At 38.8% G+C, this 17,920-nt stretch overlaps 1 protein-coding gene across 5 annotated transcripts in view; it reads left to right on the forward strand.

Moving 5' to 3' along the window:
* The window catches only part of arhgef10la (Rho guanine nucleotide exchange factor (GEF) 10-like a), a 114,759-nt gene that overhangs the window by 82,800 nt on the left and 14,039 nt on the right, over positions 1-17,920 (forward strand). For all 5 annotated transcript variants that reach the window (XM_040005464.1, XM_040005480.1, XM_040005473.1 and 2 more), the window contains 4 exons: positions 7,568-7,654; positions 12,220-12,434; positions 13,302-13,459; positions 16,065-16,207. In XM_040005464.1, the coding sequence (XP_039861398.1) occupies positions 7,568-7,654; positions 12,220-12,434; positions 13,302-13,459; positions 16,065-16,207 (603 nt within the window). The remainder of the gene's footprint in view (positions 1-7,567; positions 7,655-12,219; positions 12,435-13,301; positions 13,460-16,064; positions 16,208-17,920) is intronic.

Genomic DNA, 17,920 nt, shown 5'->3' on the forward strand with positions numbered 1-17,920 from the left:
AAGAGAAATTGAGACAACTGGCCTAACCTATGGCGCTTGAAGTCCTGTTTAAGAACCAAAGATTTATGTTTGTTTTATGTTATGCCAAAGAGGCCACCATAGATTTAGTGTCCAAGGATTGTAAGGGCCACATTCAAATTTGGGAGGTACTCCTTGATGTGCACAGCTTCCTTGGCAAAAGTGTTACAGTCACCAAATGGCTAGGACTGAGCTGGCACCAAGGTTCCCTTTGTTCTGCATTTCCTGCCATCTGATATTAAGGATTATTGAAAGCCCTGTCCAGTCTTATGCCCAGGGTTTCATCTGGGACCCCATGTTGACACACAGTTGTGTCAGTTTCTGTGTTTGAGGTGAGTAAAGATCCCAAGCTTGTTTGGACCCAGTACGGATATCTCCTGTCTCTGGCAAAAGGGAAGGGAAGATGGAGGAAGTGATTGAATACACAGTAGCCCGTAGTCCTCTTTTGAACCCATTAATGCAGGGGCAGTACAACCGCTTTCATCCAGAGTTGGAACTGCCATGGCCGCAGGAGTCAGCGGTGTGGGTGTGTGGATCCGTGTGTGTGTGTGTATCTGTGAAGAGGGGGCATAGCGACACAGCGAATTTGCATCACATTTGTTGAGCGTGTTGCAACCGTTCAGCCAGGAGCGGTGAAGGACACGAGGAATAAAATCTCAGTCGAGTCATGAATATGAGTTTGTAATGTCCTACCAATGTCAGGCTGTGGCTTTGAGCAGAGATATGCAAAACCACTCTCCAGCTTCATTCCACTTATTGCTGATATGATCTGTGGCATAGCCAGGGGAGACAGGGAATCGTTACTGTACAGACAGTGGTTATTAAATTGGAGGAAATGTCCTGAGCCAGTTTTAATAATAAGCTGATAGCCATATGGTTTTGCAGCAAGTCCTAACCACCTCTAAAAGGCCCGATACGGACCTATCAAGAATTAAAAATCAGGTTGTCTACTCAGCCTTCTTGTGCAGATGGTTTAATCTTATTGTCTTCCAATGACTTTGAATATTCTGAGTGTAACGCAGGCCTGCAAGCACAGCAGGTGGTTGGCCCTTTGATCTCTGCTTGTTGATGCTAGTGGAATTTAAATCACAGGGTGACATCTAGCTCATGAAATCATAACATTAACAGCAAGTTTCTGCTTTGATCCTGTTGTCCTTTTGTATTAGGTTCATGACAGATTATGATAAATTGCAAGAGTGATAATTAGCAAACAACACTTTGCTGTGGCCATATGGTCATGTCTTGAGAGTGTGACTGTCCACAAGCACTATGTTTGTGAAATTTTGTGCGCATATGGTATACGCTACATGTATGTGCAATGGAAATGTTTTGTCTTACCAACTCTTTGACCTTTACAAAATCTGCCTGCAGGTACAAATAAGGTAACCTGAACCTGAATGACCTCTGTTTCAGCGTCCATTTACTTTTCCCTTTTAAATAGAAAAAAAAAAAGTTTAAAAAAAGTTAATATTAGTTCAAATTTACTAGTTACAGCAAATTGTGATTTGCATATAATAGTTACCAATGAATAGAGAAGAGATTCTAAGATGTAATGTCCATGTTTGGGTTTCAGCCCGAGTTTTCTTATGGCAGGAAGAAGCAAGCACATAAATATGTTAGTTAACCTCTCTCTAACCTCAGAGATTACTCCATGCAACTCTGCAGGTCTTTGTTCAATTTTGCTGTCACCATTAAAAAAAACATCAATTGTTATTAAATATTCATGATATACTTTTTTTTACTTATAGATTTCCCTATTAGTAAAATAGGGAATGGCCCTGTTGAATATGAGCCCAACAGTCAGTAGTGTAAAAGGAGCCTCTGCTTACTTAAAAAACAATAATAAAACTAACAGACTGGACTGTCTCATCACTCTGTTAGTATTAAGTAGTTCAAATACATTACCCAAACTGTCCTCAAGTGTGCCAGTGTGATCTTGGAGGTATTAAAACTACAGGTTGACAGAGGTCAGAGTTCCTTCATTCCAAATGTATTTATGATCTTTTTTTGTTTCTTTTTCAAAATTCAGTTTCTTAGACAACAACCAAAAAGTACATCATTTAGAATTAGATTAATAGACAAGGATTCTTCTGTAAATTGATAAAAAGATAAAGGGATAATTAAACCTTTGGATTGTATTATCGTTTCGTTTTTTTATGCGTGTCTGTGTCAAAAAGAACTGCAAAGCAGACCAAGGACTGATGGGATTTTGACCGTTGTGCCACCTGCTGACCAGCAGAATTGAATCGTTGAAAAAGAAAAACACAAAGCGTAGGTGTCTCCTTGAGGCATAGTTGTTACATGCTTTCACTTTGTGTAGTTGAAATCTTGTCTCTGGTTGTCCTCCCCCTCCTCCAATACTCTGGTCAAAAATTCTCACTGAACATTTGCTAAATGTCACCTTGTCTTTTGTTTCTTTCAGCTCCCACCATCTGTCTTTCATTTCTTTGTAGCATTTTTTTCTTCTTTTGTTTGTGTGTGTGTTCAGACTGCGTTGTGTATACCTCACTGTAAATTATTTTTACCTATACTCACTGATTTACTTTCTTTTTTAAAATGTAATTTTCGTATTTGTTTTTTGTACTTTAGTTCAAGCACAGAACAGATCCAATATATTAGAAGTTTCAAGGGAATTTTTGTGCAAGGTTAAAAATCACTTACTCAACCGGGGACAAGGCTCTGAACAAGTTTAGAGCACGTTTAGATGTAGAGAGCACGCTCAATAGAAGACACGCTTGTCAGTGCTACACCGACATAAAAGGTCAGATTAAGACGAAAAAAAATGTGGTTAACCAAGTCAGTATCGTGTTATTTAGAAATACCCGTGCGTCAGGGTTGCCTTCTTGATAATATGAGCAGAAACTTTGAAAAATCTCTTATATTTGTGGTTTGTTTAGTGTGCATTACCTGTAGCAAGGCTTTGGATGTAAGCAATTTCAGGCTGACTGGCGATTCACTCTGCGGCCATCCTGCCTGTAGCCTTAGGCAGTGGGGTTGCAGTGGGGAGGGAGCGCAAACACCAGTCAATTACCAGTTAATAAACAGTGGAAGTTTTCTATTAGTGCTTGTTAGTGCGTGTAAAAGATTGTTGGTATGTGGAATTGGGGGAAGTCACTGTGACTATGGAATCCGAAAAAAATAGTACAGCCATATTTGCTTTCTCTGGGTGTAATATACAGCACCCAGCCCTCTCTGTGCATGCCATTTAAAGAGATAATATTTGTTATTTGATTTTCAGAAGGCCATGGCGCAGTGTATAGCGTTTCCAAATACTTTTTTTGTCTCGTAAAAAGGTCCAGAAATGTGTGGTCAGGAGTTTCTAGTAAGGCAATATATCATAATTGACTATAAAGCTCTCTTTCCAATAAAGCATATATAAGTGTAGCGGAGGCCAAACAATGCAACGCTGGCTGCAGCGTGTCTCATCTTCTTGTTGATAACATTATAGGACCCTAGTGAATATGATGCATGGACTTTTTTCGGGAAGCAATTGTCAAAAATCCCACGTGTAGTAAATCTCCCGCATATCTGAAAGCAGGTTTCACTGTGCTTACAGAGGAACATTGCTGTAAGGAAAAACAGTGCACCTGAGTAGCCTTGGGAAGTATAACAACATTAATTGGATTTGGAGAAGTCATCTTTTGCAAGGGAACACTGTTCTGACAGTCTGACAGCCAGAAGCATGAATCATTAAAGTGCCTCCCTGTCATATTAGACCACTACCAATCTGTACCACTGCATGCATTTGCAGTTGTTGTTGCACAGAGCCAAGAGCTGTACCAGCGTGTACACCAACTAGGCAAAATCTTCACAGTAAATAAAAGACAATAACAATAAATGGTCCCATCCATTCTTCCCTGTAGGATTGTAATTTAATTACACACGTTTCACATTTATTTTCAGAAGAACAACAAAGCTCCCGTGCTTACCATTGCCACCTGGAGCCAGCATCTGGGCTGGCGCCGTCTTGGGGTAATGGGTGGGGCACTTTGCAACTTGTTCTCTAACGCGTGCCTTTCTTTTATTTTTGTATATGTCCCTCTTGATTGTATATATTTCTCCTGTTTGCTGTTTATTCCCGCTGTCTACTTTTTATATTTTATTTTGGCACAGCTGGCTCAGAGCACCCACAATTTCATTGTACATGTACGGTGACAATAAAGGGCTATTCTATCCTATTCTGTTCATTGGTAACCAGCAGCTGGGAGGCCGCGCTCTCATCACATCAACAAATCTTGCTTTAATTAGCTCACCTGCCCATTTCCTCCCTTTTCTTCCCCCGTGTTCCCTGAAGTCTTCCATCAACCCTCCCTCAGCTGGCTTACAGGCTCACCTTCCTCTCTCATCCTGCCTCCCGCGCAGGGGAATAGCGTTAGCTTTTCAACTTCACACCTACAGCTCTGCAGGCACACACACGCAGAATGTGCGATAAACGAGACTGACAATAGACTTTGAGAAGGCTTGGATCTTATTGATTTTTAAATGGGGCCTCACTGATACGGTATTAGCATTGGGATTGCCAGTGATATGGCCATTGCTGAAGGCTCACATTTCCTAGGTGCCTGTCAATATAATTTGCACATTCACAGGTAGAAGTGGTCTTACAGGCTCTGTTGTTATGCTCACCCGTGCTCTTTCCACTGGCTGCTTAAAGAACTTCAATAAGTGGACCAGTGGTTTACTGTATCGATCATAGTCACTGTCTGCACTTTAATGGGAGCCAGATCTATCCTTGGCTTGGTATCCTTGTGTATATCAGGCCTTGTGAGCTATTTCCACTCAAATTGTTCATGTAGCAGTTGAAGAGCTTCATTTCAAATTGATAATATAGAAAATATGACTCACACTAATTATCACATGATTGTGTGGAATTAAATAATTGCCCTATAAGGAAAGAAGTGCTGTTTAAGATTTTAAGCATAATAAGGGGTCATTAGCAAATAGCTAATTACTTATACAATATTCTAAAATGAGATTTCCTCTTTATACCCGCAATCATTTTTACAAGAGTAGGCGTCAAATTTTTCGAATGGTGGATAACTCATTAAGGAAGGAGCCTCTTCATTTACAAATGAGTTCTTTATCCGAATGATCCGAATACACATTCCTGTTTTTGAATACTGCTCCCATTTGTACTGCCAGACTGACTTTGCTAACTCAGAAAGTAATCTAGGTCTGGGAAGATTGGCCTGCAATGCTTACCGGTCTCAGGTGACTGATAAACTCCAACCACCATTGTGCTGCCAGCACCGTAAGCTATAGTGTTCCTGTCCCTCTGGTCCACCGTCACTCTCTTTCTCTTAACCACAGGGCTTCCATATGGATACCTATTATGGCTGCCACTTAATTACCTATCAAAAAACATTTCACAGCTCTTGACGGAGGGCTTGCAGAAGGGGAAAAGGGGTGGGGAGGCAGGGATAAAGAAGAAAAAAGCAGGGATAAAAAGAGCATGAACGATGCAAGAGAAATGGGAAATTGGGACTGAAAGATTGATAGAGAGGACCAGCCATGCATCTGTGGGGTGAATTTGAATAAATGGAGAGAGACACAGAGGGAGTGGAGAAATAGCCTCGCAGTGCAGATGAGGGGAGCCGTGAGCTATCCACTACCATTTTTTTGTTTAGTGTTTACAAACACACCCAACAAGAGAGAAAAGAGGGAGGGTCTTGGACAAGGGTGGCTATAAATTACCTGTGATTGATGCTTGCTGCCATAGAGGACGACAGTTAAAGACGCGCAGCTCTTATTGTTGACACTGTTCACTTTCACTCACCCTTCCCACCATTCTCAAAAGCAGCACCTTACCCACTGTCACCTCCCATCATCCCGACAACACACAATTAGCTGTTCTCTCTGTCACACAGTCCACCCTTAGCGGTCATACAGTAAAATGGTAATCATTTCCTATATGACAGACTGCAGGTTAGAGAAGCTGGGGGTTTGATCGGGTATAGACTCCACACTGCAAATGTCAATGTCTCATTTACAACCTGTCAAATAACTTTAGATTTATTTTACTTTTTTAAAACTTATTAGCTCTTTTGTATTGATAATAAATACTTTGACAGGTACTTTGTCTTTCACATCAATGTGCATTCAAGTTTGACAAGTTAATATTGTAAAGTTAGCAGCTATACTAAATCCCAGATGCTTTTTAAGGGAATAATCTTTGCAAAATTATTGCACGTGGAAATAATAAGGAGATTCACTTTTCTGCCTTTGCCCTCTATGTTTAAATTGTTATTTTTGGGTTTCAAAGTTTGCCAAACAAAATGTATAAAGTGCACTGAGCAAAAGAATTCATAGAGCGAATAAGAAGGGAGCTGAGGGCACTAAAGGAAAAAAACTAAACTGAAAAGTAACAAATCCAATCATTTTTTATAAAGAAAGCTCAAACTAAACTAGAACCCCAATGGTTGCCTCCAACAATAGCTGGAACATCAAACATTGTTTTGGTGTTGTTCTTTTGATCTTGCCAATGGTAGCAGAATGCAAAGTAACATTTAACACCTGCTGGTTATATAATAATAGGACATTGCATGGAAAAAGCTGTGTTTTTCTGTGTCAGTGTTCTTAGAATTCAACTCATGAGTATTTCAACAGCAAACGAGTAAAAAGAATATATACAGTTGTGGTCAAAAGTTTACATATACTCATCATGGGCATGGATATCATGGTAATTTTGGCTTTTTCAGGATGTCTTTCAAATGCTCTTTTTTTTAAAGGTTATATAGTTGTACAGCAAAAACTTTTAGCAAATAAAAAAAGCAAGAATTGGATGAACAAGTTTGAAATTGTCTTGGCTTTTCTCTAATACGCACGGTGTCAAAAGTATACATATACCCCTACCAATATTTGGTTAAATGTCTCATAAAACCAGCTCATCCAAATGATTTTTGGTAGCCATCAACAAGCTTCTTCCATAATCCTGGCTAGACATTTGACGACTCTTTTTGGCGGTGTTGGTAGAATTTATTTATTTGCTTCGTTGGGACAGCCCCAGCTTTTAAGCTACATTTTTTTTTTAATAGGGTTGAGGTCTGGGCTTTGGGCAGAACTTTCCAGAAGCATAATATTAGTCTGCTTTAACCATTCCAAAACCACTTTTGATGCCAGAAAGCCAGAAATTAATCAAGCATGATATTCAACCACTAAAACAATTTTTACTTTTTATTTTTTTATGGGAAAGCTAGTAAATAACTGTAATTTGGCATTTTAATCAAACAGTAATGATTTGCTTTACTGATTTTTTTTTTTAATGAATTTTAAAATTCATGGATAACAATAATTATGTTTTAGCATTAAAAATATAATTTTGATTAAAAAGCTAGCACATACTGGTGGATTAACCAGAAACATAAAAAATGATTTAAGGCAGCTGTGGCGTAAAACTTGCATTGGGTGATGATGTAATATGAATGTAATATGTAATGTTTGTGGGAAAGTATATAACAAGGTTCTGTCAGTGTAAAAGGAAAAAAAATGTTAATGTATGGAGCCGTGATAAATACATTATATAAGCAATATTCATTTTTGTCTTTTAAAGCTTGAAGCTGCTCTCCACAATCCTGTTCATTGTGCGCTGCTGGGCTTCTCTGCAGCAAGTACATCCTTACCTCAAGGATACCTCTGGGTAAGTAACATCTTCCTTATACACGCATGCAGACATTACATTACAGGCATTTAAAGTAAAAAAACAAACTCTTCACTCTGAAAATGAAGAGATCTGATGGTGGTGATGAAACATTTAGTTCCTGAGAGGGGCGATCTCATCTGGAGTGCTTTAGGCTATAACCTTAAAAACCACATCTCCACCAAACTGGCCATCTATTGGAGATAGTGCTCTCAACTGCTATCATCATCAAAACAGCGAGTAGATTTTACAGGAAAGGTGTTTCATTCAGTAAAGTTCTGGCAGCACACAGTGACCTTGACGCTTGAATATTGGCTTTCCTTTAATTTGTCACCTGTCTGTACAGGAGTGTATATAAGCACACAGATGCTGTTTAATGTCCATTGACTAAACTCAAGGGAGAAGAATGCCTGTTTTATTGGTACTGATTATTTAAGCTTTTCACACAATTACCATGACAATTTAAATTTCCTTCCTAAATTTTCCTCTCATTCATTAAAGAGCGAATAAAAAAAAAATCTATCTCAAGGCTAAGAACAGGATATGCAACATTTTTCATTTTGCAAAATATCGCCTGAAAACTGTGAATTCATTCTGTAAAAAGGCTACCGTGGAGTAACTGCTGCAGAATGTTTCATGGCGAGCGAGGAAAATTGCAGAGCCTGACTATCGCATCGTGTCTCGGGACTTGTGGAAATTTAGCTGAATCTACAAAGACGGGGGAGAATTTAAAATGATGCAGACAATCTATTATTGCTATTAATCTTCCAGTTTTAATTTTTTCTTCCCCTTCTTTTTGGAGAAGGGTGGTTAAATCAAGTACAGGCCCTCCAAGAGACAGACTATGGCTCAGTGTCTCAGGCTTAATTGCTTTTGTGTTGGTATTCTAAAGAAGACTGGATGCTCACTCAGATGAGGAGGAGATATGGTGCCATTACCATTTAGGGTTTTGTGATATCAGTGTTTAAAGGAGAACAGGCTGATCTAACTTTCTACTTTTTTTTAGAGCAGAGTGGCCTAAAATAAGGTAAAATAAACATTTCGTGGGGGATTAGTGTATTAAAAAAGCTGAAGTTGGTTCACACAGTTTTTGTGAGTACTTTTTTTTAAATCATGAATTTGAATTAGGCATTCAGAGAAGATTGGTTTGATGCTTGTAACGATGCAGTGAGACGCGGTTTTGTACATGTAGATGGAAATGCTTTAGACTAGAAGAAACAGTTGTATTGATTAAATAGAAACCATCTGTTCTGTCAAATCAGAGTGAGAAGGACATCTGCAGACCTTCTTAGACGTCTGTAGGCGTAGTTTGTTAAATTTGCAGCTCTTCTAAAACTTCAGGAACTTCCCCAGGTCTCTAACTGCTGACCCACATTGTCTAAATGTTTTCTTTCAAAGTTCCAGTTTTACCGTGTCTGAATTGAAATCTTTTTCAGTTAACTAACTGCATTTTGTATGAGACCATCAAAGGTTTGCGGGCCGTTTCGTATTCTCGGTTATTTAGAAACATTTTCAGGTCATCGCATCAGAGGTTTCATTTCTAAGTCAAATATTTAGGGACTAAATTCCAATTCTGGTGACGCTCAAGCTAAAAATGTAAGTTTCTTTTGCCTTACAGTAAAAGTTTTCTATGTGGTTTGTTCTTATTCTCCTGTGCTTGTTTTGGGTTCTTCTTCTGGGTTCTCCCACAGTTGAAAAGCAGGCCATGGTAATGTCTTGATGCATGCTCACTCATCCAGGTGACTGCAGAAGTCACTTGGATGAGTGACGAAACGTTTCTCCCACTGAAAACTCTACGTCCTGTTGAACAGAATCAACTATCTGGGGCGTGCTGTGTTAATGCTGCCTATTTTAAACCAGGACACTTGAATGACATATCAGATCTTAATGAGTGAAATGTCCAAGTTGAAAATCATGACTAATGTACTGATGCAATTTGCTGAAAGAAAATAAATAAATGATGTACAATGGCCACTGCAAATGAAAGTCCAAATCACACCAACAATGAAAGTTAAAATTGTGCAAGTTTCCCATTCAGTTCTCTTGAGCATCATATAAGTATGCTTCAAAAGAGAAAATGCTGGCGTTTACTCAGATGGAACATTGCTCGGTAAAAAACGGAAATGTATCTCTTGACGTATTTATAATTTTGTTTGGAAACAAAACTACTCTAAATTGTTTTTACACTTATTGCTCTTCCATAAGTTCAAAATATCTCCCTGTGGAAACTAAAGGACTGAGAGTCCTTTGTGTTGAATGTTTTCTATAACAAAAATCCATTCAGGAGGTAATTTTGCTTTTGTTATGAATTAAAGTCTCAGGAGTGAATTTCCGTTGCATTCTGCTTACGCAGTGGTGCACAGTACGCAAACCAACCTTGCAGACAGAACAAGCAGCTCCTGAGTAGTAAATACACTGGTCCTCTTTTTTCTATCACGGTGATTGTTCCATACAGTACGGTACCAAGTGTAACAAAAAGATGGTTTCCAATAAAGAAAAAGATAGTGAAGGCCTGAGGAACCAGGACGAATAATTAGTGGCTGAGTGTTCCGCCTCCAGTTGGTTCTACCTCCCTGGCAGGCTTGTCAAATAAGGGATGACACTAATCATGTTAAAGTGAGATGGGCTATGGGGATTTCTGCGTGCTTTGATCAGAGTAATGACATTGTGTCTAATCATACTGATACCCCAGTGTTTCCCTGTTTGCCTTCACCTTCCTTGTCCCACTTTCCCCAACTTCCTACTTCTCATTTTAGATAAAGGCCTAATGAATTCTGGTTTTGTGCATTTTCTTTACGCACCTATTCAACAAGCTACCTTTCATAGCTCATGAGAAACTTAAAAATATAACCGCTTCAGAGGAAATTAATGACCCATTGTTTGCATTCTGTGTGGTGAAAAGAATTTAGGAGAGGGTGCCATCATAACCACTCTCCCACACCTCCTCACGGTTTGCAGAATAATCTCATTAATGCTGGCAGAGAAAGTTTGTTTTTCTTTCTCCAAGGCAAAGATTCTTTCCAGGGCACAACTCCAAATGTATCTGTCCCTTTAAATAAGTCTTTGTGTGGACACCACAGATTCCCTGGATAGGTTAAACTAAGGCTGTTTGGGTTTTGGGAGGTACAAGTGGACGTGTGAATGTTAAATTGTGTAAGAGGCAGGATGAAGGGGTCTAGGCCTCTGGCTCTGTTTCCACAGCCCTTTGAAGTCATTTTTGGGCTCCTTCCTGCAAGATAAGTTCTCCCTATCGTCGCTTCACCCTGTGCAACAGAGCATTATTTGTTCTGGCTCCTTCTCAAGAGCTCGAAGGATTGCTCCTGTCCAGATTCTGCACACTGATACAAATCAAACAAATGATTGCATGCAAATAAGGGTGAGCGTGGAGGAGAAGAGCTAAAGACTATATTTAGCTCCTGTCACAGTCGCACGATGTGATTCATACAGGGAATAAATCCTCGCTGTCTCGCAGCAAGCTGCTGTGTGTGTTCTTTTCCAAGAACAGCATTGTGTTTTGTATGTACATCTACCTTGGCTTCTCACAGGAGTAATGAAATCATATTGAAAACTCAAAGTGACACTTTAATTGTTTAGGAATGAAAGCGATGTCATCTTAATTGGAATTGCATCAGCGATAGGTTGGAGGGTTCCTGCCCTTTTAGTTTTCTCAGCATTGGTTTTGACAGGCTTACTCACAGACCAATAAATGCGCAGTAAAAATGTGGTACACAGGATATCAAGCTTCTATTGAGGCAGACTTTTAGCTACAGCTCAGGGTGTCAATCGCCTTGAGGAATTTGTCATGGGTGGTGATGCTTCACCACCCATGACAAATTTATGGAGCATCAAGCAAAGTGGGCGACATCTACAGTCATTGATTGGTGAAAACTTTCTCCACATCGGGCCTCCACGAAACTGAGCTGTCAATAGCTCAGTTTGTAACCTTGTATATATCTGAATATTAGAACTGAGAGCAGCGTCTCAGATGTTTAGTGTGACCTTGGACTTGTTAATATCAGATGTCAGTACATTTAATTGAAAATGATTTTTCTTTTCTCTTTGTAATGAACTGACTCCTGCAATAGATCAGTCACTTGATCTTGTAAAGTTACAAAAACCATCATGATTAAACAACTCAAAGCCTTTCAGAACCCTCTGTTCTTCACTGATGAAAAGATCGCACAAGTTTTAAGATTTGTTTGATGTTCTGGCGATGACATTGTGAATCCATTATATAATGGTATTTAATAGCCTAAAGAATATAAAAGGGAGTGAGTTTGGGCTACAAACAGAACGCTTTAACAGGATAATTGGTTCGATTTTTTTTTTTTTAGGTCTACATTGTTGTCAGGTAGATAATGTTTAATCATGATACTGTCCTCTTGCCTTCAGTGAACATACACTGCAATTGTGATCTAAGAGAACTGCTCCGGTTGTGCTCCCTGCTACTGGTGTCCTTTTTTCAGCAAAATAGCTTATTATCCGTGGCATTATGATTCAGTCCACTGGTACCGCTTAACATGAGGTCTCAACCTTTTTCACTCAAGGTTTTTTCCTTTCTACAGGTGGCTGGTGGAGCAGAAGGTTCCCAAGGACAGATAGAGATATTTTCCCTCAACAGACCCATCCCACGGGCTGTAAAAAGCCTGCAAGTAGATTCTCCAGTCCGATGTCTAGAATATGTCCCGCTACCTTCCCCGACTGACGAAGTGGAGTCAGGAGTTCATAAGACACCCTCGGCAATCGGCTCCAATATTTGTGTTGGATTAGACGATGGCCGGTGAGCGACACAAAATATAAGAGAGGTTTAATGTCAGAAAAGGCCAATTTTTAAAGCTATGTTTAGTGTAACAGAAAAAGCACAAATTCAAAGATAAGGGAGGAAATGGCTTTGGGTATACCTGACATCTTCTGTTTTAAAATAATCTGCTGTATTATTCTCTGTGATGGACCCCTGGGATTGCTAGCAGTATAGATTTGCTTGTCAGTATTTCATCAAAGCAAGATATCAGAGATGAAACCTCAACACAGCATCAATACCGCTACTTTAGCTAAGATCACTGTTTCATTTTCAAATAATAAACCTTCTGATCCTCACTGTGTGAGATAGGGGATAGGTTTAATCTCAGTCCCCTGTCACAGTTACAGTGCATAAATTGTTGTTGTTGTTTTAGACAGAGAGAACTCCTATGTTTATAAATTTAGTTATTTTTATTAACGTTAGTGTTAGTCATTTGCATAGAAACTGATATGTCAGCAGTTTGTTTATGCTGACATATTCCTTTTCAGTGTAAGTGTCTATTCTGGGGCAAGGGGAAAAAAGATATAATAAAATAATAACAACTAATAAATAAAAATAAAAAAAAACACAATTTCAGCATTTTAGCACAGCGTGTCAGCTCCAATGTGACTTAACATTTTTTTTCTCAGTCAGAAAGAAACAAATGTGATGTGCATTTGTCATCCTGAAGAAGACAATAAGATGCAGCAAAGTTCAGATGGCATTTCAAACACAAGAAAGACGGAGTAGTCCCACATACTCAATGCTCCGTGCACTCTTAAATCAAACTGCATGAAAATGAGCCACTCTGTCATTTCAAATGATGCTCATTTATCACGTTGGCTTGTGCCGCTGTTGTTCTTACAGAGTGCTGGTCTATGGCAGTGTGGACACTGCAGCACAATGCTTACTGACCCTCCATAACCCAGAGGGGTGCCCTGTGCTCTGCCTGAAGCACTCCTCCCGCTTCCTGTTTGCAGGACTGCGGAACGGGACCATGATGGTTTATGGAAGAAATAACAGTGGTAAGGTGCTCCTGAAGCTGCTTTGCTCCATAGACTGATTGGCTATAGTTTCGTGTCTGTCAGGGGTGGCTATCTGTCTGTGTGTGTGTGTGTGTGTGTGTGTGTGTGTGTGTGTGTGTGTGTGTGTGTGTGTGTGTGTGCTAGTTAAGGATGTATCATTGACACTGGGTGTAGTTTGCCCTTTGTAATGGGTACAAAATGATAAAGACATCAGAAAATAAATGCATATCCGTTGGGCATCTTTCTTCGCCTTTAGACAATAATTCTGATGGCAAAAGAGCAAAATGGGACAGGCAAAAAAAAAAAGAAAAGAAAAGAAATGCATATTTATATTAAATAAATGCCAAAAATGCTGTTTTTTCTTTCTTTCTTTTTTTTTTAAACATGTATATCCTGTAGAGATGGCAAATGAGGTTTTCTCCTTTATGAAATCAATGTGTGTTGTTTTTCCAAAACAGTCCCAATTACACAGGCAGAAAGCATTGTTTTTAACAACAAATTAAATTTAGATTACTTTGTTGGTTATTTACTCATGTGAGGTCATGCCATATTTCAGGTCTTTTTGTGCCTCTACAGATAGGCACCTGCATGGCACTGATGTCAACTCCTAATGAGACGTGACACCAAAATGGGCTAAAAAGTATTTTATGGTTGATTTCTAATGGGGATCGTTAATCAACAATAATATTTTTCCCAGCAGTGAAATAATTAGTACACATGGGTTTGCTGTTTTCTCTCATTAGGTATTTATAAAACATCTATTGTATTCAAATGTAAATTGTTTTATTAATTTGGTCTGCAAATTTGTGTGTGTGTGTTTAGATAAAATAATCTAAAAATAAAAATGATTTAATCTATGTAATATATATATGTCTCCTATGGCAATAATTTCAAATCTAGTCCAATATATATATATATATATATATATATATATATATATATATATATAGACTAGATTTGAAATTATTGCCATAGAATCACTTTTCTCAGTATGCTACACTTCCCTTTCCCAGTGATTTTCACACCTGCTGAAAGTATGAAAATAACACTACACCATGTGGTAGATGGCATGCCATGTTTAGTCAGGCATTGCAAAGGCCAAGGGGGCTTAACACCATCTCAGCAGTGCTTTGCAGTCTTCACAGCCAGCAGGAGCACAATAGCTCTATCACCAGATTCCTTTTACCTGGCCACAGTATGTCAACAGGCTTGCCTGCTTGCCTCTTGTGCTCCTCTCTCCTCCCAAGCAGAAAAGATGATTAATTACACCAAGCTGCTGCATACCGATTAAATATTACTATTCATGCTTTGCATTAAAAAAATAAATTTAAAAAAAGAGGACAGGAGAAGAGCTCTGGAGGTTGCCCAGGAATGTTTGTGGGTTCGGCACATCTGTTAGAGATTTATGCCCCTGACTAGCATGTTGCTGTCTGAAAACGAGTCTACAGCATTCAGGATATACCAAGGCTTCAGCTGAAACCTTTGTCAATACATTTAATAAACTGTTGACAATAAATAGCATGCTTCTGCTTATCTCACTGTGAAGTGCATGTTGAATATCATGTACTCTTGCGATGGTAATATTACACAAAACGTGGGAGGGAAGTTTGGTTTACTGCAACAAGATTGGCCCATATGTTAAAGAGAGAGAAGTAACGGCGTGGCATTGCTTCGCCATAGTGGCCAGAGGGACATTTACAAGATTGAATTTTGAAAAGGTGAAAAAAATGACCTTTATAACATGCCAAACAATTAACCTGTGGAAGTCAGAAGGCATTGTAAAGCTATTCTGCACTGAAAGGCAGAAATAAACAATTCAAAATGTTAATTAAATGGTTGGATGCACTCTTCTCTAATTTTGCTTCATTAACGCATAGCAAAGGAAATTCTCGTGTAATTTACTTTATAATGTGCTTCTGTGGTAGCCACAGTGTGTGCCCCGTGATTAAAACTCTGCTTCATTTTCACACCGATGAACCAAAGAACGAGGATGAGGTGTCGAGAGCCAAAATTTCAGTTTTTTTGTTTTGTTTTATTTTTTAATTGGCAAAAGACCTGGTGATAAAGATGTTAGGAAATGCACTAAAGTGTACACCAGGCTCGTTGGGATATGGGTGGCAAGGGTGTAAGCATTGTTTTACACAGTGTGGCGTTACGCAGTGTGTGGTGAGACGCAGTGTGTGGTATTTCAAATGGAAGCCCACAATCTTCAGTCAACCTGTAGTTCTCTCACAGTTGTTCAGTAGAATGAAAAAAACAAAGCAAATCTCTTCCGTGAACCCTCTCCGCTGAAGCTTTCGTAATTGCTCAACAGTGTTAAAGAGCTCTATTTATATTTATTTTTTTTATTTTTTTGTGTTATAAACACCAAGCTAACTTGCTGTGGTACAAGTGGGAAGAATTGACTTTAATTGCCTTACTCAGTGTGAAAGGGCTCCAGCAGAAGTGGGGCATGTGTTCAGACTTTATTAATATAACTGTAGGCTAGCTGTGATAATAGCCTTTTCTGATTTTAAGGGGTTTCTCACATGTTGGTTGTAGTTTTGAGCATTGTGGTGTTTGTTTGTTTGTTTTTTCTCATTTCGTTACTGTTTTTGTTCCTCAGATGATCTTTGGGACCCTAAATCCCGTAGATGTGTAAGCCTGGGTACAGAGCCAGTTCGGACACTGCTGGTGTTAGACGACTCAGTGTGGGCGAGCTGCGGGAACTCTGTCACAGTCATGGAAATATCTAGCTTCAACACACAGGTAAATAAAGAAACTGGACTCTGGACATACAGTTTGGCAGTGTATACAACTGCTAAAAATGTAAACAGCCAGTGATTTTTCTACATTGCTTCAAGCTAAATAAAACAGAGCAAAACATAAAACTTAGTGTTGGTATTTGAATAATGTTGAATTTCCACAGCTGATAGTAAATCTGCGTTATGAAAAAGCCCATAGAACAAAGAGAAATGTATTTGGTTGAAACGAGTCAGATATAGTTAGCAAGTAGCTGATGAGCTGATAGCAGCTGATAGCTGTTGTCACTCCCTGTCTGTGTGAAATCTCATTTCCACATGGCCAATGACAGAAGAGAAATTATTGCATGCTAAAATTCAGTTGTTAGAACATCCGTTTATGTTCCCTGCTAATATTTTGTTCTAAGAAATATTAGTTAATGTTATATTTTCAACTGCATCTAGATTTAGCATCTCATCACGGTTACCTATCATATTAAGAAATGTGGACGCTGTTTAAAAACAGGTTAAGAAATAAACTTCAAAGAGATTATCTTTGACTTTTTCCAAAAGGTTACGCGAGCAAATAAATGAGTTCAGTGAAAATCCACATTACAGTGGTTTTGTTCTATTTTTGTTTTCTGCAACATTTGAAGAAATGCAAACTTACACTCCTTTCATTTTCTGGCAAGATTTATGCAGCCATCCTAGAGAGCCAGCATTCTAATCTGTGATGTAATCAAGATTTACTGCCTGGAGCTGCTGCATAGACAGAGACACAGACCCCTTGTAGAGTCATACAGTGTTTGTTGGAGTTCTTGCTCAGAAAAACGTTTTATTTTTCTGTGCCACTCAAAGTTGCGGCACAGAATGTGTACCATTCTCTCCAGAAAATTAGTTGCCTTTGTCATTGTTTCCATTTTTCGTGTAGTCATTCTCCAAGGTGTTCTTCTGTACAGCGCGTCATTAGCGGTTTAGAGCAGGGTGACTTCTCCAGCTGAGGTACACAATAATGAATGACATAAAACAAACTCTTCTGGGTAATGTTAATATGGTATTCCGATGCAAAACTGCAAACCATTACTGCTTAATTATAGCTCCCAGATGTAAGTCTACGTGGCTGTATAAATGGACAGGGTGTTAGCTTAAATGAGCATGTGTACCAAGTCAACCTTTCCTGGGTAAATAAAAGTTTATGACATATAAAATTAATTGCTGAATTTAATTAAAAACAAACAAACAAACTAACAAACAGAAACAATACCAATTAAGAGAATTCACTTCATTTCATTTAATATAAAAGTGTTTTTCATTTTCATTGTAAATGAGTTACATTTTCGGGGGGAGAAAGCGGTAGAAAATGTACCACCTTCATTTCATCACTTTTTCAATTTGCAATTACTGATGTTTTTGTTCCCCCTATGCCTATCATAAAACTGCTGATGTACTTGCCCAAAAGGTAGAGGGAAAAAAAACATCTTCCTCAAAAATCAGAATTATATAAGATACATTTTATAGGTGTTGTTTTTGGTTTTTTTCAGAAAAATCACGTGACAGATCTGGATATTCAAATCAAAAATAGCTGCTTTTTCAGCATGCTTCAAAATCCACATAAACAGGACTGAGTCGAGCTAGTGTCTCCTTTTATTCCTTCACCTTTTTTCCCGTAGTCTACTTCTCCAGAGACACAAGCTTAATCAGCTGAATGACCACGCAGTTCTGGTTCACGGTATCTCCCACA

This window comes from Simochromis diagramma, unplaced genomic scaffold, assembly GCF_900408965.1.
Source record: "Simochromis diagramma unplaced genomic scaffold, fSimDia1.1 OVJJ01000320.1, whole genome shotgun sequence".
Lineage (NCBI taxonomy): Eukaryota > Metazoa > Chordata > Actinopteri > Cichliformes > Cichlidae > Simochromis > Simochromis diagramma.